Raw genomic sequence first — 21,800 nt, forward strand, 5'->3', positions numbered from 1 at the left:
AAAAATTTGAAATTGAATGTTATTAATCCTCTAGATCTAATTTCCAGGTTATAGGAAATCTGTAAATACAGGCAGCAGCAGAACATGTTAAATGGTACCAATGAGAAGAAATTAGCAGAATTAAGAGAACAGAACAGGACATATGAGCCAGATTCTTTAACAAATAGAAGGAAAAATAACATCACAACAACAAAGAGGGAGCAGGAACCTGTAAACTAAGAGATTTAGGAGTCATATCAATTAAATGCAATATGTGAAACTTATTTGAATTCTGATTTGAAATAACTAATTGGAAAAGAACATGAGAAAATTTCCACTTTTGAGTAAAATGTAATAGGAAGTGATCATTCTCTCTATACCATGAGAAAAAAATGACTTTTAAAGATTTGTCTATTTGTTTGAAATGCAGTGACTCAGAGAGATCTTCTGTCCAGTGGTTCACTCCCCAGATGGCTGCAACAGCCAGCTTGGGCCAGGCTGAAGTCAGGAGCCAGAAACTCCATCCAGGTCTCCCATATGGGTGGTAGGGCCCAAGTACTTGGATCATCTTCTGCTGCCTTCTCAGGTGCATTAGCAGGGAGCTGGCTTGGCACAGGAGCAGCTGGGACTTGGACAGACGGATGCTTATACGGGAAGCGAGTGCTGCAGGCAGGCAGCAGCTTAATCCTCTAGGGTATAACACTGGCCCCAGACCTTTTGCATTAAATGTGATTATTGATATGGTTAGGTTTGTGTCATCTTCCTTCTATTTGCTTCTGATTTGTATCATCTGTGCTTTGTTTACTTTTTCATCTCTCTTTTTTGTCTTCTGCTTGAGTAAATGATTTATTTTAGTGCTTCACTTTTATCCTTTTTGTTGGATTACTAGCTATGACTGTTGGGTTCTTTTACGGGTCATTTTAGGGTTTATACTATGCATCTTTAAATTATCACAGTCTACCTTCAAACTAGAATATACGACTTAAAATAGTTTATCTCCATGTCTTCCCTCTCAGCCTTTGGTACACTGTCATACATTTTATTTCTACATATGTCAGAAGCCCCCCAGTACCTTGTACATTGCTATTCTTTTTACTTTAAATAATTATCTGCATAGAAGATGTAAATAGGAAGAAAGATTTTAAATACTTACCTACATAGTCAACATTTCTGTTGCTCTTCATTCCTTGTGTGACTCAATATTTCCATCTGACATCATTTTCCTTCTACTCAATGAACTTCCCTTAACATATATTGTAGTGTACATCTTTCAGATGAGTGTCTTTCAGATTTTCTCTTATCTGAAAATGTATTTTATTTTTGTTTTTGAAAGCTAGTTTTAGTAAGGATCGAGTTCTCAGTTGACTATTTAAGCCTTTCAAAGAGGTCACTCCACTGTTCTGTAGCTTGCGTGGTTCCTGAGGAGAAATCTGCTGTCATTGTTGCCTTTGTTCCTTGCTATGTCTTTTATCTCGGGATGCTTTCCAAGGTGTCCTCTATATTACTAATTTTAAGCAAGTTGATTACGGCATGCTTTCGTGTAGGTTTCTTCAGCTTTGATTTTTGAGTTTTTTGGCTCTCTTAGTTTATAATGTACAGCATATGTAAACATTTTGGGCCATTATTTTTCAGATATTTGTTCTGTCCCTCTCTCTTCAAGAGGGAGAAGCTCACAGGGCTGGCATTGTGGCACAGCAGGTTAAGGTGCCACTTGTGATTCCAGCGTCCTATATGAACACTGGTTTGAGCCCTGGCTGCTCTGCTTCCCATCCAGCTTCCTGCTAATGTGCCTGAGAAAGCAGTAGAAGATGGCCCAAGTGCTTGGGCCCCTGCACCCACGTGGGAGACCTGGAAGAAACTCCTGGCGCCTGGCTTCAGATCAGCCCAGCTCCAGCCATTGAGGCCATTTGGGGAGTGAACCAGCGACACATAGAAGGTCTCTCTCTCTCTCTGTCTTTCAAATAACTTTTTTAAAAAAAACTACTTATACATACATTTGTCTATTGTAGTTATAAGCAAACACATACTCTATTTTTTTCTTTAGACTTTCTCTTTGTGTTTCATTTAGGATAGTTTCCATAGCCACATTTTTAGGTTCACTGATTTTCTTCTACAATGTCTAATCTGAAGTTAATACCATTCAGTGGTATTAATTTTAAATTTTAAAGATCTCGGATGTAATTTTCTATTCTAGGTGTTCAATTTTGATATTTTAATGTCTTTCACATCTCTATTTAAAATGTTGAGTATTTCCTCTAGCTACTTATACATAATATAGTAATAGTTGTTTTAATGTTCTTTTCTACTACTCTATCATCAACACACTTTCAGATTCATTTCAATTGACTTATTTTTCTTCTATGAAGAAATATTTTTTTCTGCTTCTTTGCATACTTGATAACATTTATTGGCTGCTGGACCAATCATATCAGATATTATCAATTTTATCTACTTGGGTATTTGTAATCCTATAAATATTCTTGAGGTTTGTTCTGGGATGTGGCTAAATTAACAGTTTAATCATTTCAGGTAATACATTTATGCTTTGTTAGGTAAGACCAGGACAGCATTTAGTTTGGAAGGAATTTTTTTCCCATAATTGAGGCACAATCTTTCTGAATACCTAATGCTATAAATGTTGGACTTAACATAATCAAAGGTGCCTCGTGTTCTAATTAATTTTATATGAGTTTTACAAATCTATAGATGGAGACTATTTTGAGCTCAGGATAAAGATTTGTTAAGATAAGTTTTCTTATAAGATTGATATTTGTTTTAAAAAAGCATGTTTGCATACCTTAAAAAGTAAACTTAGATATGTTAAGGAGGAGGAGGGGGAAGGGGAGGGGGAGGAGGAGGAGGAGGAAAGAATTGCATGGCTGGCACTGTGGTATAGAAGGTTAAGCCTCTGCCTGCAGTGTCGGCATCTCATATGAGTGCAGGTTCAAGCCCCAGCTGGTCCGCTTCCAATCCAGCTCCCTGCTAACGTGCGTGGGGAAGCAGTAAAAGAAGCTGCTGGCTCCTGGCTTCAGTCCAGCCCAGCCCTGCCTTTGCAGCCACTTGGGAAGTGAACCAGCAGATGGAAGTCCTCTCTCTCTCTCTCTCCCCCCTCTTCTCTACTTCTCTCTCTGTATCTCTGCCTCTCAAATAAATAAATCTTTTTAAAAGATATTAAAAAGAATAATATTTGTTCTTTGGTAAAGAGCTATAAAATACAGAGAAGTGGGGGTGGGGGGAGACCCTGCTGTACTTCTGCTGCCTGTGGATAAATCCGTCAGCAATCTGGGCGTCTGCTTCCATGGAAAGCGTGGCCGTGGAGGACCCCCCACCACCTCAGGGGTAGGGAACTTCTAAAAATCCAGGGACTCGGAGGTGCGCTGATTAAATCTAAAAGAAATCAACCCATCCCCACAGGCATTTCTTGTTCCCAAGGAGATGAAGGCAAGCAGAGAGTGCTGCTGGCTGTCCGCAAGTGGCCCTGGCCTCCAGGTGGCTTCCCTTCCCTTTCATAAACTTCTGCAACTTCCAGGGACTCGACGGAAACCATGGCCATTCCCTCATCCTCTCCAATCATTTTATTTTATTTTATTTTATTTTTTGACAGGCGGAGTGGACAGTGAGAGAGAGACAGAGAGAAGGGTCTTCCTTTTGCCGTTGGTTCACCCTCCAGTGGCCGCCACACTGATCCGAAGCCAGGAGCCAGGTGCTTCTCCTGGTCTCCCATGGGGTGCAGGGCCCAAGCACCTGGGCCATCCTCCACTGCACTCCCTGGCCATAGCAGAGAGCTGGCCTGGAAGAGGGGCAACCGGGACAGAATCCGGCGCCCCGACCGGGACTAGAACCCGGTGTGCCGGCGCCGCAAGGTGGAGGATCAGCCTATTGAGCCGCGGCGCCGGCCTTCCAATCATTTTAGAAAGCCTTGCTGTGTGCCTGTGCCCCTAGTCCCAGGGGAGGCTGTCCTTAGCAAGCTATGGTGTGAGCCGTTTATCTCCAGATGCCTGCGCTTATGTACTCAAGTGCTGGCCATGTGCTGAGCCCCATGCCTCTGGGGCTTCACAGGATGAGTTCCTGTGCTGAGAGAAATCACAGGCCCAAGTGGGGACAGCAGGAAAGCCAGGGACTGGAATGCCAGGGACACTGAGCAGAGAAGAGAGCAGCGAGAGAGGGAGGGGGACAGGACTTTCTCTCGCCCTCTGCTGGCCACAGTGAGGAAGTCCAGTGGACTGACTGATGGCCTTCACCTGCTACACCCACTGAAACTCGTCCCGCGGTCCTCATTCCTCGCGTACAACTTGACTGTGATATTTCAGTATGCCTGTTCCACGGGAGACAGAGCGACAGAGCGGACCCCCACTCTCCCACTCCACTCCTGCACGGGGCTGCCCCTTCTCTTTAAGGTAGCATATGCATTTTCATCAGCCCCCTACAGTCAGAACAGAAAAATAACCCTCCTCTGTTACTCTGGACTATGAGCCAGGCTCCATTCTAAGCCCTTCACAAAAGCCAATGCACTCATCTGCACAACAGTCCCAAGGAGGCGAGCCGTGACTACCTCGGTGTGTGTCTCACTGCCCTGGACTCGTCCTGAGGCCCATGATTCTAACACTGCAACCGCAGCGATGAGGGTTCGAGTCCCGATGGTGCAATGTCTGTGCTGGAGAGGGGGAAAGGTGGCGCCATCCAAGGTGAAAGCGGAAGGCTGGAAGAAAGGACAACTCAGAGTCACCGCGCACACGCGAGCGTGGGAATGTTTCACGGGCACTATCTTCAGTCATTCCCTCCTCCACGGACTCTCCTCAAGGTGGGGACGATGGTTCCTTCAATGCGGGAAAACAGTCTAACCAGGAGTTTGGCTGCAGTCACAGCTGTTCTGTGTCACTGGCAGAATCAAACCCAGGCTGGATTCCAAAGATGATGCCTTTTTTCTACTCCACGCTGCTCGTTCGGTTTGGGAAATGCAGCCTTTTGGCGCGTGTGCCCTGAAATACTGAACAGTGTGCTGGGTGCCTCCCTCTGCCTGTTCTCCTTGCCCCCATTCCACACCCACAGACACTGGTGGTTTTTATATTTTTTCATACCACCCCGTGTACGTCCACTGAGCCCCTCCTGTGCACCTGACACTCTCTGGGCCTTGGAGACAATGAACAACATTCCAACATCCTAGCCTTTATGGAGCTCTCTTTCCAAGGACTGCTGGGGGCAGACAAAACAAGCAAACAAACAAAAACAGAGGCCCTCCTGCTCCCCAGGGAATCTCAGGGGGTGTAAAACTCTCCCAGGGGTCCAGGCAAGGGGACACCCTGGAAAACTGGTGTCTGGAAAGAGCAAAGTGAGTAAGTTTAATGACTGACGAATGCACGTTTTTGCAAGTCAGGTAGTTTCCAATTATTTGTTTTCAACAGAAAAGGCCTTCCTGGAGTTGTCAACTGATGGGTCATTAAAATAAGTTTGATAATTATTACAATGGAATCTTTGGCACATTATTTGGAAGGAGTTCCAAAGGACCTAGAGGTCCTTCCATTCCCCTTTGCTTATTTTATGTGAACAAGTTTTCAATTTTTTTTATTGATTTATTTGAAAGTCAGAGTTACAGAGAGGCAGAGAGAGAGAGAGAGAGAGAGAGGTCTTCCATCCTCTGGTTCACTCCCCAATTGGCCGCAACGGCCGGAGCTGCGCCAATCAGAAGTCAGGAGCCAGGAGCTTCCTCCGGGTCTCCCATTCAGGTGCAGGGGTCCAAGGACTTGGGCCATCTTCTGCTGCTTTCCCAGGCCATAGCAGAGAGCTGGAACGAAGTGGAGCAGCCAGGACTCGAATCAACACCCATATGGGATGCCAGCAGTGCAGGCAGTAGCTTTACCTGCCACGCCACAGCGCTGGCCCCAGCTATATATGTTACTTTGATTAATCACGCAGTAATACTTGTAATAATAGGTAAGGAATTTTTTAGAGGACTATGCTCCCAGGCAATGTTTTTACAAATTAAACATCCACGTAAGTGCACATTTATGTGGCAAAAAAGTATGACAAGATGATCAATAAAAAGGTTTCTAGCATAAATTTATATTACTGAGGATAAAATTCTGTGAGGGTAAGATGGAATACAAGTTCACAGACAACAGGGAGTTACGTTAAATTTCTTAAAAGAGTTGCTTTTGTTTTTCAATAACCCACATACATGAATGATGGTAGATATCAAATTGCTGTAGTATTTAAATTCCACTGGATGGCATTCAAAATTGTCATGTAACAGTTTTATTTTTAAAATTTCAAGTTCTTACTTTAAAAATGGAAAAAAAAATTTAAAAAGAGCATAAAAAACAAAAACTTTTTTTTTCAAATTTCAAATTCCAGTCCAGTCTCTATGCCTTCTATTTCGTTTTCTTGCCTAGTGGCCCTGTCTAGAACCTCGAGTACAATCCTGGATAGGCGTGGCCAGAGTGGACTACCTTATCTTGTTCCTGATCTTGGGAGGAAGCAAAAGCATGAAGTCTTTCATCACTAAATATGAGAGCTGTGGGTGTTTCATACGTGCCCTTTATCAGGTTAAGGAAGTTCCCTTCTGTTTCTGGTCTGCTGAGTGTTGTGCATGGGGGTAGTTTTCAGAAATCCTTTTAGCAGGTATGGGAGCAAACTATTTGAAAGTTCAAGTTCCTTAGATGCTCTGTCCCTGCTATACCCAGCACCAAAGGCAGTGCCTGCACAAAGAGGTCCAACAAACCTCCGTGGAGCAATCCGTCTCCCACTACCACCCCCTTGCCTTTCACATTCCTGTGTTCCTAATCTTCATGAATCTCTCTGTATCTCTGCCTTTCAAATAAAATGAAAATTAAGACATAAAAATGTTCTTTAATTTAAAAAAATAATAGTAATAGCTAATCTGATAGTTTGAGAGTTGATAGACAGCAGTGTCTAGTAAACAGTAATTATTACATAAGAGTTAGCTATTAAGGCCCACAGAGCAAGGCCTCTGGTTTGTTCCTTCTCTGCTCCTCCCAGCCCTTAGCCCAGTGTGTGGCCTGTACATGTTTGTCAAGAGGGTGAGCATGGTAGAAAGTATTGGGTGGCAGAAAAGAAAGCTGATTCAACATTGCACAGCAGGTAGAAATCAGCAAAGGTGTGAGCCATGCTGTCCATTTCTCTGCATTTCCTAAATGGACTTCACTCTGCCCGGGAGCCTGGCAGCCGGGAGAACTGAAATCCCAGGCATTATGGATGCTCCTCCCTTAAGGGTCATATGGGAGCCTGGGACTTTTACACACGGCTCAGAAAATGGGAAAGACTCCTGCTCTGGCCGGCACCACGGCTCACTAGGCTAATCCTCTGCCTTGCGGCGCCAGCACACCGGGTTCTAGTCCCGGTCGGGGCGCAGGATTCTGTTCTGGTTGCCTCTCTTCCAGGCCAGCTCTCTGCTGTGGCCAGGGAGTGCAGTGGAGGATGGCCCAAGTCCTTGGACCCTGCACCCCATGGGAGACCAGGATAAGCACCTGGCTCCTGGCTTCGGATCAGCGTGATGCACCGGCCACAGCGCACCAGCCACGGCGGCCATTGGAGGGTGAACCAATGGCAAAAAGGAAGACCTTTCTCTCTGTCTCTCTCTCTCACTGTCCACTCTGCCCATCAAAGAAAAAAAAAGACTCCTGCTCCTCAGCCCATTATTTTATCATTAGTGCCTGCATGGCCTCTTGGACCCAAATCCAGGGTGTCCCTGTGTTGGCAACTCAGGCAGCGGGGACGCGCTGTAAAGCTTTCTTAAGCATTCCACTAGTATGGACTCCCAGACCGGTTCTACCTTTTATTTACTTATTTTTATTTATTTATTTATTTGAAAGGCAGAGTGATAAAGAAAGAGGGAGGGACAGAGATCTTCCATCTGCTAGTTCACTCCCTAAATGGCCACAACAGGTCGGGCGGGGCCAGGCCGAAGCCAGGAGCCTGGAACTCCAATATGGTCTCCCACGTGGGTGACAGGGGCCCAAGTAGTTGAGCCATCCTCTGCTGTTCCCAGATACATTAGTAGGGAGCTGGATCAGAAGCTAGGGCACAAACTGGTTCCCAAAATGGCAGGTTAACCTGCTGCACCACAATGCCAGCCCCCTATTTTTTTCTTTTCTTTTTTCTTTCTCTCTTTCTTTCTTTCTTTTTTTTTTTTTTTTAGAAAGAGAGAGAGGTCTTCCATCTGCTGGTTTACTCTCCAAATGGCCGCAATAACCAGGGCAGGGCCAGGCCGAAGCCAGGAGCCAGGAGCTTCCTTGGGGTCTCCCACTTGGGCCGTCTTCCACTGCTTTTCCAGACGCATTATCAGGGAGCTGGATTGGAAGTGAAGCAGCTGAGACCGTCACCCATATGGGATATGCAGCTTTATCTGCTACATCACAGCACTGGCCCAACCTATTTTTTTTTAAGTTAGCATTTTATTTATTTTTTTTTAAGATTCATTTATTTATTTGAAAGAGAGAAAGTTACATAGAGAGAGGAGAGGCAGAGAGAGAGAGAGAGAGGTCTTTCATCTGCTGATTTACTCCCCAATTGGCTGCAATGGCCAGAGCTGTGCCAATACGAAGCCAGGAGCCAAGAGCTTCCTCTGGGTCTCCCACGTGGGTGCAGGGGCCCAAGGACTTGGGTCATCTTCTACTGCTTTCCCCAGGCCAGAACAGAGAGCTAGATCAGAAGTGGAACAGCCAGGACTCGAACCTGTGCCCATATGGGATGCTGGCACCGCAGGCGGCAGCTTCACCCGCTACACCACAGCCCTGACACCTAGGTTAGCATTTTAAAGAAAAAAAATACTTCTTAAAAAAACAATGGGGGTAAATGGTTGGAGGCAGGCAGTTTGACCTAGTGGTTAAGAGACCCGGGTCCCATAACAGAGTGCCTCGGTTGGATTCCCTGCTCCTGATTCCAGCTTCCTGCAATCCTAGGAGGCAGCCGTAATGGCTCAGGTAATTGGGTTCCTGCCATCCCCATAGGAGACCTGGATTGAGTTCCCTGATTCTGGCTCTGGCCCCAGGCCCAGCATCAGCTGTTGTGGGCATTTCAGAAATGAATCAGCATTAGGAACTCTGTTTCTCTTTGCCTCTTGCATAATTTTTTAAAAATATTTATTTTATTTATTTGAAAGACAGAGTTACAGAGAGAGGTAGAGACAGAGAGAGAGGTCTTCCTCTCTGCTTTCTCAGGCCACAGCAGAGAGCTGGATAGGAAGAGGAGCAGCTGAAACTAAAACCAGTGCCCATATGGGATGCCGGCGCTTCAGGCCAGGGCTTTAACCCACTGCGCCACAGCACCAGCCCCTCTTGCATAAATTTTTAAAAAATACTCAGGTAGGGCGAGCACCATGGCATAGTGGGTAAAGCCACTGCATGCAGAACCAGCATTCTGTATGGGCTCCAGTTTGAGCCCCAGCACTCTGCTAATGTGCCTGGGAAAGCAGCAGAGGATGACCTAAGTGCTTGGGCCCCTGTACCCACATGGGAGACCTGGAGGGAGCCCCTGGCTCCTGGCTTCTGATCAGCACAGCTCTGGCCATTGTGGCCAACTGGGGAGTGAACCAGCTGATGGAAGACCTCTCTCTCTCTCTCTCTCTCTCTCTCTCTCTCTCTGCCTCTCCTTCTAGCTCTGTGTAACTCTGACTTTCAAATAAATAAATAAATCCTTTTAAAAATGTTTAAAAAATACTTGGGCATGTTCAGACTTTTAACAAAGATAAGATGCCAGTTTTAAGTGCCAGTTACTTAAAGTTACACCTAGGTGTAGCTTTTGTTCTCATGAGAAATCCCCATACTGGGAAAGGTTAGCAAATAGTCCTACCAGAAAGTAACAATTTACTAGTTCAGAATAATAAAATACCACACATTTTGCCAATGAAGCTGTTTTCTAAGCTCCATTACACAAATTAACAAGCAATTCTTCTCAGCAATGAAAGAAAACCTGTTTGTGATCATACCCATGCCCGAGTCAGGCATGGGGCAGCATTAACAAGGCACAGGGAGACCCCATGTGTGGCCACCTGGCTCTGCGTGTCGCTGTCCCTGCCTTGAGGAAACCTTTCATTTGTGCTGTGGCCAGAAAGAGAGCAGAGAGAGCCGACTCCAGCTCCAGGACTGGCCATGGCCGTTGTGGGCAACTGTGGAGTACACCAGCAGATGGGAGTACTTGCTCGCTCTCTGTGTTTTTTTTTGTTTGTTTGTTTTTTTTTTTTTTTGACAGGCAGAGTGGACAGTGAGAGAGAGACAGAGAGACAGAGAGAAAGGTCTTCCTTTTGCCGTTGGTTCACCCTACAATGGCCGCCACGGCTGGCGCACCGCGCTGATCCGATGGCAAGAGCCAGGTGCTTCTCCTGGTCTCCCATGCAGGTGCAGGGCCCAAGTACTTGGACCATCCTCCACTGCACTCCCAGGCCACAGCAGAGAGCTGGCCTGGAAGAGGGGCAACCGGGACAGAATCCGACGCCCCGACCGGGACTAGAACCCGGTGTGCCGGCGCCGCAAGGTGGAGGATTAGCCTAGTGAGCCGCGGTGCTGGCGCTCTCTCTCATTTTTAAAAAACATTCAAAGAATTTCCAGAGCTGGTCAGAGCAGCTGTTTTGCACCTGCCTACCAATGAATGTTTCACAAAGGTGGCAGAAGCTTGTGGGGGAGGCCAGTCCTCACCCCATCAAGCTGCTCTGGCCAGCAACACTCCCAAGCAAACAGACGAGTTGGGCATGATCAGTTCAGGGCCGCTGGCGACACGTTGCTCCCTCCCCTGTGCACATCCAGGGAGCAGAGCGAGGGCCCCACCTGCCCCAGGAGTCACCAGTCCCCGTAACGTCCTCATTGTTGGAGAGGTGCTTCCTTGCCACTGCCTCTATCCCTGCCCCACCACGCCAAGGCCTTTACTCTGTCCTCCGCCTACTCCCCTAACCCTTCACCCCAGCAGTTTCCCCGTGAAGCTGAACTCGTCTCGAACACAGCCGGACGGGAGGTTGCCTCCAGCAGCTCTACTTCTCCAGCCTCTCCAGGCCTTTCCTGCTTGGGAGGTGCCAGCTGCCTTGGGTGTCGCCACTGCCCAGACAGGCTGCGCCGGATTTCTCCAGCTGGCCCTGCAGACCCACCCCCGCCCTCCTCTGCCAGGCTCCTGAGACCGGCACCCCCTAGACACCGTCACCTGCTAGCTTCCACTGGGCTTGTCAGTGGGCGGCACTGCAGCCTCAGAGGGAGAGGAAGAAGAAGTTGGGCATTTATTTCCCTTCCCTCTCTCTCTCCCTGTCCCTAAGCTTACCCGAGAGCACAGCTACTGTGGGGTGGAAGCTCTGTTATGGGTTGTACTGTGCCCCTCCCCCGCAAAGGCCCATGGGAGTCGTCACAGCAGTATCTCAGAAGGGCCCTTCGTTGGAGATAAGGTCTTCACAGAGGTTATTAGGATGAGCCCTTACCCAGGCTGACTCAGGAAGAGACTTGGGGAGAAGACGGCCACCAGTCAGGCAAGGCAGACGCCTGGGGCAGGCTCTCCTCAGCTCTCAGAACCAGCCTGGATTTTAGAAACCAACAGCGGCCATGTGAGCCGTCCGGCTTGTCCTGCACTGTTATGGCAGCCCTAGCACATTCACCCGGGCTCTCGGGGTCTGGGAACACCTCTCCCCGCATCCCATCAGGCCTGGGAGTGGTACACGCTCCCCCCTCCACAAATGCCTCCCCATCTCTCGTGGGTTTCACTCAGCCCTATCCACACCTCCATCCCTTCAGAGAATTCACGTCATTTATCCTTTTGAATGTGCCCTGTGTTTCCCAGCACCCAGGCCTAGCATGTAATTCTATTTTCCCAGCACCCATCACAAAACCCTCACAGAGGCAAGACCACCTGACATATTTTCACTTTCTCTTGTTTTTCATCTCATCTCGTAGGACAGAAGGGAAGTCGCAAGGGGACGAATTTAGATTTAATTCAAATCAAAAACTTTAAGTGCAGTAGTTTGTGACAAAGCAGGGAATGCTGGATTTATTTTATTTTTTAATATGTGTTTATTTATTTGAAAGCAGACTTATAAACAGGCAGAGAGAGAGAGAGAGAGAGAGAGAGAGGTATCTTCCATCTGCTGGTTCACTCCCCAGATACCTGCAACAGCCAGAGCTGTGCTGATCCAAAGCCAGGAGCCAGGAGCCAGGAGCCAGGAGCCAGGAGCCAGGAGCTTCTTCTATGTCTCCCATGCAGGTGCAGGGGCCTAAGGACTTGGGCCATCTTCTACTGCTTTCTCAGGCCATAGCAGAGAGCTGGATCGGAAGTGGAGCAGCTGGGACTCAAACCAGCTCCCATACGGGATGCTGGCTTTACCCACTACACCACAGCACTGGCCCCTAGTACATTCTCAAAATGCAAGTTAGCTCAAAGAGGAATGGGCTTTTTTGCAGAAATTAAATACTGACATTACCCATGAGCAGTGAAAAATATGACAATTCGGGCTCTTAATAATTCCAGTTTTACAAGGACACGCAAAAAAGAAACTGATGTGTGTGTGTGTGTGTGTGTGTGTGTGTGATGGATGAACACTGAAGAAGAGCTAAGAGCTATTATTTTTTTTTTTAAGATTTATTCATTTACTGGAAAGAGTTACAGAGAGTGAGGGAGAGACATAGAGAGATCTTCCATCCACTGGTTCACTCCTGAAATGACCAAAATGGTTGGAGCTGGGCCGATCTGAAGCCAGAAGCCAAGAGCTTCTTCTGGGTCTCCCACGTGGGTGTAGGGGCCCAAGCACTTGGGCCATCTCTCCATGCTTTCCTAGGTACATTAGCAGGGAGTTGGATTGGAAGTAGAGCAGCTGGGACTTGAACTGGCATCCAACACTGGCCCTAGCCTATTAATTTTTTTTTTTTTAATTTGACAGGCAGAGTTAGACAGTGAGAGAGAGAGACAGAGAGAAAGGTCTTCCTTCCGCTGGTTCACCCCCCAAATGGCTGCTACGGCCAGCGTGCTGCGCTGATCCAAAGCCAGGAGCCAGGTGCTTCCTCCTGGTCTCCCATGTGGGTGCAGGGCCCAAGCACTTGGGCCATCCTCCACCGTCCTCCTGGGCCACAGCAGAAGCTGGACTGGAAGAGGAGCAACCAGGACTAGAACCCGGCACCATATGGGATGCTGGTGCCGCAGGCAGAGGATTAACCAAATGAGCCATGGTGCCAGCCCCCCACCCCCCGAGTCTATTAATTTTAAGAATGATTTATGGAAGTCTGATTAGGCAAATTCTGTGAATTAGGTAGAAAAGGTGATTTTTTTTTTTAGGGGTTGGCATTCTAGTGTAATGGGTTAAGCCTCTGCCTGCAATGCTGGCATCCTGTATGGGTGCCAGTTTGAGTGCCAGCTGCTCCACTTCCAAACTAGTTCCCTGTTAATGTGCCTGGGGAAAGCAGTGGAAGATGCCCAAGTCCTTGGGCCTCTGCACCCAAATGGGAGACCTAGTTGAAGCTTCTGGTCTTCATCTGACCCAGCCCTGGCCATTGTAGCCATTTTTCTGCCTTTCAAATAAATAAATTCAGTATTTTTTTTTTTTTTTTTTTGACAGGCAGAGTGGACAGTGAGAGAGAGAGACAGAGAGAAAGGTCTTCCTTTGCCGTTGGTTCACCCTCCAATGGCCGCCACGGCCGGCGCACCGCGCTGATCCGAAGGCAGGAGCCAGGTGCTTCTCCTGGTCTCCCATGGGGTGCAGGGCCCAAACACTTGGGCCATCCTCCACTGCACTCCCGGGCCACAGCAGAGAGCTGGCCTGGAAGAGGGGCAACCGGGACAGAATCCGGTGTGCCGGCGCCGCAAGGTGGAGGATTAGCCTAGTGAGCCGCGGCGCCGGCCTAAATTCAGTATTTTTTAAACAAGTGATTTTTAAAGTTCTATTCATTGGGGCTCAACAGGTTAAGCCACTGCCTTTAATGCCGGCATCCCATATGGGCACAGATTCAAGTTCCGGCTTGTCCACTTCTCATCCAGCTCCCTGCTAATGCACCTGGGAAAGCAGCAAAAGACAGCCTAAGTGCTTGGGCCCCTGCACCCACGTAGGAGACCGAAGTAGAATTCCTGGCTCCTGGCCCTGGCTTGGCCCAGCCCTGGCTATTGTGGCCAACTGGGTAATCAACTGATGGATGGAAGAGCTCTCTCTCTGTCTCTCCCTCTCTCTCTCTCTCTCTGTAACTCTGCCTTTCAGATAAATCAAATAAATCTTTTTTTTTTTTTTAAAGAGTTTAGTTATGGGGCCGGCACTGTGGCATAGTAGGTAAAGCCACAGCTGCATCCCATATGGGCACCGGTTCGAGATCTGGCTGCTCCACTTCCGATCCAGCTCTCAGCTATGGCCTGGGAAAGCAGTAGAAGATGGTGCAGGTCCTTGGGCCCCTGCACCCACGTGGGAGACCCAGAGGAAGCTCCTGGCTCCTGGCTTTGGATCGGCACAGCTCCGGCCATTGTGGCCAATTGGGGAGTGAGCCAGCAGATGGAGGACTTCTCTCTTTCTGCCTCTCCTTCTCTCTGTGAAACTCTGCCTCTCAAATAAATAATTCTTTTAAAAAAATAGTTAAGTTATTTGAGAGAGAGAGAGAGAGAGAGAGAGAGAGAGGTCTTTAATCTACTGGTTCACACCCCAAATGCCCTCAAAAGCCGGGGCTGGGCCAGGCTAAGTCCAGGAGCCTGGAAGCTACATACGGGTCTCCCACACGGGTGACAGGGCTAAGTGCTTGAGCTTTACCAGGAAGCCAGATTGGAAATGGAGTGGGCAGGATTCAAACTGGCACTTCAATACGGATGACAGCATCCCAAGCTGTGACTTAACCAGCTGCACCACAACACCTGCTTTGTAAAAGTGATTTTTAACTTACATTAGAAGAAGGTTCACCAAAGAAGGGATGGCTTTAGAATAAAGGAAAGAAACAAATTTACTCTTGTGAAAAATTATAGAGATCGCAGACAAAAAGCGGAAAGCTGAGTACGATGGGAGGATGGAGAAAAACAGGTTAAAAAACAAAGAGAAACGGTCAATTTTTGGAACTCAGGCCAATGAAGTTAACCTTGTCTCCGGAAAAATTCGCATATGAGTTATTAGACAGCTGGTTCAAAAGCAACAGCCACCCAGAGTCAGGGTAGGCAGGGCTGCTTCGTGCCAAGGTGAACACACCTGCTCTCCGGTGGCTCTGTAATGGCTCTTGGATTTTAGCATGGGCGCTCTCTTGGAGTTTTCTCTCTCATCCTGACATTCCTCACAAAATGTCTATCACTTATTCTTTTATTAGACAAAGACTTGAGTGCCTACTGGGTGCTGGACACTCAGGAAAACCCTGACAGGGTCATTACTCTCAGAGTCTACTTCCGGGTGGGCACGACGCGCCCGTTCTGGGGTTCCTTTTCCTAGTTGCCCGCTGACTCCTGTCTGTTCTAAAACACAGGCAGTTGTCTTGAGCCAGCATGATCCTGACTCCAGGGCTTCCCCGTCTGCCCCAACTCTCAGCTACGGAGTAGGGAAGGAACTGGGCCACATTCGTCCTTGGCCAACAGGCACTGGGTTCTTTCACAATGTGCCCAGAAATGCTAACATTCAGGTTCCACGCCATAGATATTAATTACTGAAATTTCAAATGCAGCAAACCAACCTTTCCAGCCTCCCCTCCCACTTCACCCCTTCAATCATTCCCAGCCCCAGCCCCAGCCCCCACCCACACGTTTCCACGGCTGCACCTTCGCGCTCCATCTTCTCGGTTCAGGAATGCCTGCCGTCTCCTTCCCCACCTCTGGAAATCTCACACATTTCCCAAGACCCAGATCAAAAGCTGCCTCCTCCCTGGCTGGACTTAAACGGCTTTGCTCCGCGAGTCCCGCCAAGCCCCCATGCTTGACTTGTCTGTCCTATGCACTCCTGGCTTCCTTTTCCAGTTGACTGATGTCCAGTTGACTTGTCTGTCCTCCCTGATGGAGCCCCACCTCTTTACGAGCAGCCGTGGAGAACATCTGGCCCACTGGCCTTAAAAAGCCCTCGAAATCATCTGGTCAGGCCCTGCCGAGGCAACTGCAGGCGGGACTGGAAATTCAATAAACCTATAGCAGGCTAATTTTTTTCAGCTGATAATTTTGTATGGCCCATGAAAGATGTTATAAATATCCTAATGGCCCTTGGCAGAAAAAGGGGTTCCCCACTGTTTTAGAGGCGTGGTCTTCGGAGCAGCCACCCTGTCCAGCTGCAGTACTTTACAATGCGGACTGGCAAATGAAGCAATGGTTGGAATGGTGAAATAGCTGAAAAAAGATCCAAAGAAGAATTACATGAAGTTCAAGTTTCAGTGTACATAAATCTTCATAGTGACACAGACAGCCTACATTTTCTATGACTGCTTTTACGTTCCAATGAGTGCTGAGCGGCTGAGAAAGGTACTACATGTTCCACTAAGTCTAAGTGTTGACCACATGCCCCTTCAAGGAAAAAATTTGCTGACCCTGCTTTTATAATAAGGTTTGATGATGGCATCACGGGAGTGGGATACAAAGATTCTGAGTATATATTCCCCCCAGGGTTCAGTTTCTTTGTGTAATGGAGGTAATAACTACCTCCATTTTAAGTTGTTATCAACACCAGTTGAGATAACGCATTATGGCTGGCGCTGCGGCTTACTAGGCTAATCCTCCGCCTTGCGGTGCCGGCACACCGGGTTCTAGTCCCGGTCGGGGCGCCGGATTCTGTCCCTGTTGCCCCTCTTCCAGGCCAGCTCTCTGCTGTGGCCCGGGAATGCAGTGGAGGATGGCCCAAGTCCTTGGGCCCTGCACCCGCATGGGAGACCAGGAGAAGCACCTGGTTCCTGGCTTCGGATCAGCGTGGTGCACTGGCCGCAGCACACCAGCCGCGGCGGCCATTGGAGGGTGAACCAACGGTAAAGTAAGACCTTTCTCTCTCTCTCTCTCTCTCTCTCTCACTGTCCACTCTGTCAAAAAAAAATAATAAATAAATAAATAAAAAATAATGCACTTAGAAAAGTACAAAACAGGCCGGCACCGCAGCTCAACAGGCTAATCCTCCTCCTTGCGGCGCCGGCACACACACCAGGTTCTAGTCCCGGTCGGGGCGCCAGATTCTGTCCCGGTTGCCCCTCTTCCAGGCCAGCTCTCTGCTGTGGCCAGGGAGTGCAGTGGAGGATGGCCCAAGTGCCTGGGCCCTGCACCCCATGGGAGACCAGGAGAAGCACCTGGACTACCTTCGAATCAGTGCGGTGCGCCGCCGGCCATTGGAGGGGAACCAACGGCAAAAAGACCTTTCTCTCTGACTCCCTCTCTCTCTCACTGTCCCACTCTGCTCTGCCTGTCAAAAAAATAAAAATAAAGAAAAGTACAAAACAGGGGCTGGCCTTATGGTGCAGCAGGTTAAGCTACTGCCTGCAGTGCCTGCATCCCATTTGAGCGGTGGTTGGAGCGCTGGCTGCTCCACTTCTGATCCAGCTCCCTGCTAATGGGCCTGGGAAAGCAGGGGACAATGGCCCAGGGGCTTGGGTTCCTGCCACTCCTGGCTCCTGGCTTCAGCCTGGCCCAGCCCCAGCGGTTGCAGCCATTTGGGGAGTGAACCAGCAAATGGAGGATCTCTCTTGTTCTCAAACACTGCCTTTCAAATAAATAAAAGATTTTTAAAGTATTAAACATTCTGTAAGTCAACATTTTCATGTACTGAAAAGATAAAATGATATACAATGAGGAAACATTGAACATATTTCTCCCTTTCACTTCTTCCTTCCTTTATAGTTTTCATTTAAACTTGAAAATTTAAGAGAAAATTGACTTTTAAAGCTCTTATTTTTAGGGCAGGCATTGGCCCAGCAGTTAAAATGTCTGCGCCCCACAGGGAGCAGCGGGGTTAGATGCTAGGTGGTGGTCCTGACTCCAACTTCCTGCTAATGCCGATCCTGAGAGGAGAAGCAGCAGATGAGGCTTATGTGGCTGGTTTTTTTTTTTTTTTTAAGTTTTATTTATTAATTTGAAAGGCAGAGTGAGAGATCAATCTAACTGCCACCCACAAGGGACACCTGGATTGAGTCGATGGCTCTGAGCTGGTTGTGGGCTCTGCCAGATCTACCTCTCAAATAAGAGCTTAAAAAAAAATCCTTGGCTGCAGTTCCTGCTTTTAGTGACCACAGGGTGCCGGGTTCCTGCCTTCTTTTTCTCTCTCACATGTAATTTTCCCCTCCTGTTTTCCTTAAATAGTATCTCAACTAGTCCTCAAAATAGCTGAGGGAAAGAACTGGGACATGCCTCACTAGCCCATTTTAAAGACCAGGAAAGTGAGGCAGATCCCAGCTGACTGCGGAGCTCTGACTCAGCACGCAGGGAGCCCTCAAGGCCCGCTCTACTTGGGCTAAGCGGCTGCCGTCTGGCAAACACCACAGAGGGCTTCCCGCCGCGCTCGCGGCCCCGACAGCCCCCGGGCGTCCCCTCCCGGCGTTCCTTCCTCGCCCGGACCCTGCGCTCCGCACCGCCCCCCTCCCCGGCGGAGGTGGTAGGCTCCGCGCCCAACGCGCAGGCGCGCGGCCCTGTGGGGCGGGGGCGGGGCGGGGCCTAGGGCGGGGCGTGCGCGGGCTCCGTTTTGGGCCGCGGCGGGAGCCGGAGTCGCCGCCACTCAAGTGCGCAGGCGCCTGGCGGTTACCGGTCTCGCCATGGAGCGGAAAGGTGAGCGGTGGAGCGGCCTCCGCCACGAGGGGCAACGGCTGCCGGGGCGAGGCCCGGGTCAGCGCCGGGGGTTTCGCCTAACTGCCGCCGTCCGGTCCCCGGCGTGCGGCGCCCCTCCACTGAGGTGGCGCCGCCCCTCACCCCCCGCCTGTGGGCTGCGGGTCCGCGCCCCTCAGCCGCGGCGTCCTCCGGCGCCGGCCGTCACTGCCCCTTGTTCTCTGCCAGGCCGGCTCGCGCCCTGGGGCCGCTCCAGGGCTCGGCCCAGGGCGGGCGAAGCAGACCCCCGACCCGGCCCGAGCCCCCTCCGGCGCATCCCGCCTTGGCGCTGCTCTGCCCTCCGTGGGCCGCCGGCTCCCCGGCCGGCCGCTTAGCCAAAGCTGCGGCGCCCGCCCCGCGGCCGCCCCTCCGGCAGGCCCCGCCGCCGGGCCTGGCGCCCCTGCTGGGTCTCCACCCTCACCTTGGCCGCCTCCTGTCCTCCACATTCGCCCTTCATCCATCCCTCTCTCCTGCAGTGCTTGCGCTCCAGGCCCGAAAGAAAAGGACCAAGGCCAAGAAGGACAAAGCCCAAAGGAAGTGAGTCTTGTACCCCGACATCCCGCTCTCTGGATTTCCTCCGGGTCCGTGTCCTGACCGTGCGCCGGGTTCGAACCCCCTGCGGTCGCAGACGCGTGGCCCTCGGGGCGGCCTGGGGGGTCGCTCTCCTGGAACCATGTGCAAGGGTGCGTCTGCAGCCGCAGGCCGGGGCCTGGATCTTAGCAGCCCCAGGCCTGCCGGAAAGGGCTGTTGGAGGAGGACCCGACTCCTCGGAGCGGGCGCGAGCTCCCGTCGTCTGGGAGCCCGTGGAGCCGGTAGATGATTGTCTGTCTGTGAACCCTGCTCTGCGCGTCCTTACCTGCTTCCGGTAGGCCTGCAGGAGATTCCCGAGTGGCTTTTGGCGTGTTTACTTTTGCTTCTGCCAGCCACATGCTGCCTCTTCCAGAGGCGGGCACGGAGCTTTCCCCGGAGTTAGTCAACTTCCTGAGCCTGCAAGGCGCATGCCTCCCCTGCGGCGTGCGGGCGGGCGGGCGGGCGGACGGAGCGCGGTGCACACGTCCGGTGTGTGTGTGTCTGTCTGTGTCTGTTTCTCTAAACCTCCTGGACGGGGCACCGCCGCGGTGATCGCCGTGTCCCCTCTGGGTTATCGGCTGCTGCTTCAGCCAGCGTCGGCGCTTCTGGGTTGGGATATTAAGCGCCACATGTCCAGTTTTGTCAGCGGGATGCATAGCAGCGGTTTAGCGCTATTGTGGCAGACACAAAAGTTGGTCACAGCCTAGTGGCGGCTCCGCCAGCGCAGAGGGATTTTTAGCAAGTGAGGCTTAGCCTTAAGAACCTAACATCTTGTCCTAAGGCTTAATTGTACAGGGTCTTGGAAAGCAACTCTTAGGGCAATTTGTATTTTTTAATGAATTACCTGTCTTAGTTGCTATTTTTAGATACATTGACCTCGACACCCTTTTCTATTTATTTGCTCTTTTGTTGTAAAGTCTAATTCTCTCAGGGCTGATACACCACATTTCAAAGGTCTTCCCTAGGTCACCCCACTCGTGACAGTGCCAGACAGCACGGGGTGTGTGTGTTGTTTTTGGAGGCTACCTGATGTTTGGGGAGAGCACATAAAAACTTTTGTTTAAATAGAACTAAAGTGGTATGTGACCTCACCTCTTGCTCCATTTTCTATTCTCTGTCTTATGAAATTTTTTATTTTGTAAGTGCTTGGTTACCAAGGCATGTGTGAGCTTGTGTGTGTGTGTGTGTATGTGTGTTTATCGCTTGATTATCCATTGATTGGTTGGATTAATGGAAAAAGCAAGAAGCTAACCTGGTTGTAGTACGCAGTTGGAATTTAAATGTACTTTTTTGTTTCTTAGTTATTTCTTGCAGAACTGATAAGAATGTGTTACGTTGCATATTCTACTCATGAAAAGAGATAGTGATTCTGTTATTCAATGCATTTTTTTGTTTGTTTGTTTGGTTTTTTTTTTTTGACAGGCAGAGTGGACAGTGAGAGAAAGAGACAGAGAGAAAGGTCTTCCTTTGCCGTTGGTTCACCCTCCAATGGCCGCCGCGCCGCGCTGATCCGATCGCAGGAGCCAGGAGCCAGGTGCTTTTCCTGGTCTCCCATGGGGTGCAGGGCTCAAGCACCTGGGCCATCCTCCACTGCACTCCCTGGCCACAGCAGAGGGCTGGCCTGGAAGAGGGGCAACCGGGACAGAATCCGGCGCCCCGACCGGGACTAGAACCTGGTGTGCCGGCGCCGCTAGGCGGAGGATTAGCCTAGTGAGCCGCGGCGCCGGCCTATTCAATGCATTTTTTAGAAGTGCTGATCTCTTACACCACAGGCCCTGGTCTCTTGAAAATTTCATTAGCCTGAATCAAGCTGTAATTTGGTGGATAACTGTATAGAGATGATCATATACTTTAGGTATTCGTTAATTTTCTAAAGTCAGATGCACTTTGCATTATCTGTTACTCTTCCATTCACTACTCCAGGTAACCCAGAGTTATTTGTGTTCTTAATTAAGTCATTGAAAAATCCCAAGGACGGATTACAGAGAATCTGCCAGTCACTTTACTGGGTGTTCATCTTGCACAACTCTCGGCTCCTGAAGATGTGTATGAATAAACTGCCCCGTTTACTGTGATTGCGGAGGGGCTTGTGTTTGTTTCTGCCTTCAGTTAACTCATGTTTCTTTGTAATTTTCCATATCTTTTTCTTTTCTTGTTTCTCCAGCCTCTTTAGCTGAAATATCTAATTAATTAAGTTGGTTAGAGTACTGAGTCAGAAGTTCAAGCCCCACCTGGTTCAGGTAACTTGACCCTTCCCTAGCTCCTGCCTGCCTTCCTGCTGGCATCCAGTTATTTTGAGAAGGCAAGCTGCTGCTTACAGGGAGAATAGTCAGGAAGAAGGCCTGAGGAGGAAGCATGCAGTAGTGTGGTCTTTGGGAGTGAGACTGTCTGGTTTTGAATTCTGATTTTGCTACTTTTTAGTACTCTGACAGCTGGACAAATTGATTAAGGAAACAGCAGTATATATTGTTATACCTAATGGTCCAAAACACAAGAATTTAAATGAAAAATTTTAGGAAATTTTGGAAGTATGTAACACGAAGTAGCATTCCTTGTAATTTAGT

At 49.3% G+C, this 21,800-nt stretch overlaps 1 protein-coding gene and 1 long non-coding RNA gene across 2 annotated transcripts in view; one reads left to right on the forward strand and one right to left on the reverse strand.

The window, feature by feature from the left end:
* Positions 1-5,528: 5,528 nt before the first annotated feature.
* On the reverse strand, positions 5,529-19,887 carry LOC127493203 (uncharacterized). Its single transcript, XR_007923288.2, has 2 exons — positions 19,523-19,887; positions 5,529-5,761 (listed from the first exon to the last, which is right to left on the reverse strand). It is a non-coding gene; the product is annotated as an uncharacterized lncRNA (long non-coding RNA).
* Positions 18,603-21,800, forward strand: part of SRPK1 (SRSF protein kinase 1) — a 71,487-nt gene continuing 68,289 nt past the window's right edge. Inside the window, 2 exon segments of the mRNA XM_070074152.1 lie at positions 18,603-18,723; positions 18,726-19,203. Coding sequence (XP_069930253.1) covers positions 18,618-18,723; positions 18,726-19,203 — 584 coding nt within the window. The 5' untranslated portion in view covers positions 18,603-18,617.

The sequence above is a fragment of the Oryctolagus cuniculus genome, chromosome 5 (assembly GCF_964237555.1).
Source record: "Oryctolagus cuniculus chromosome 5, mOryCun1.1, whole genome shotgun sequence".
NCBI classification, from domain to species: Eukaryota; Metazoa; Chordata; class Mammalia; order Lagomorpha; family Leporidae; genus Oryctolagus; species Oryctolagus cuniculus.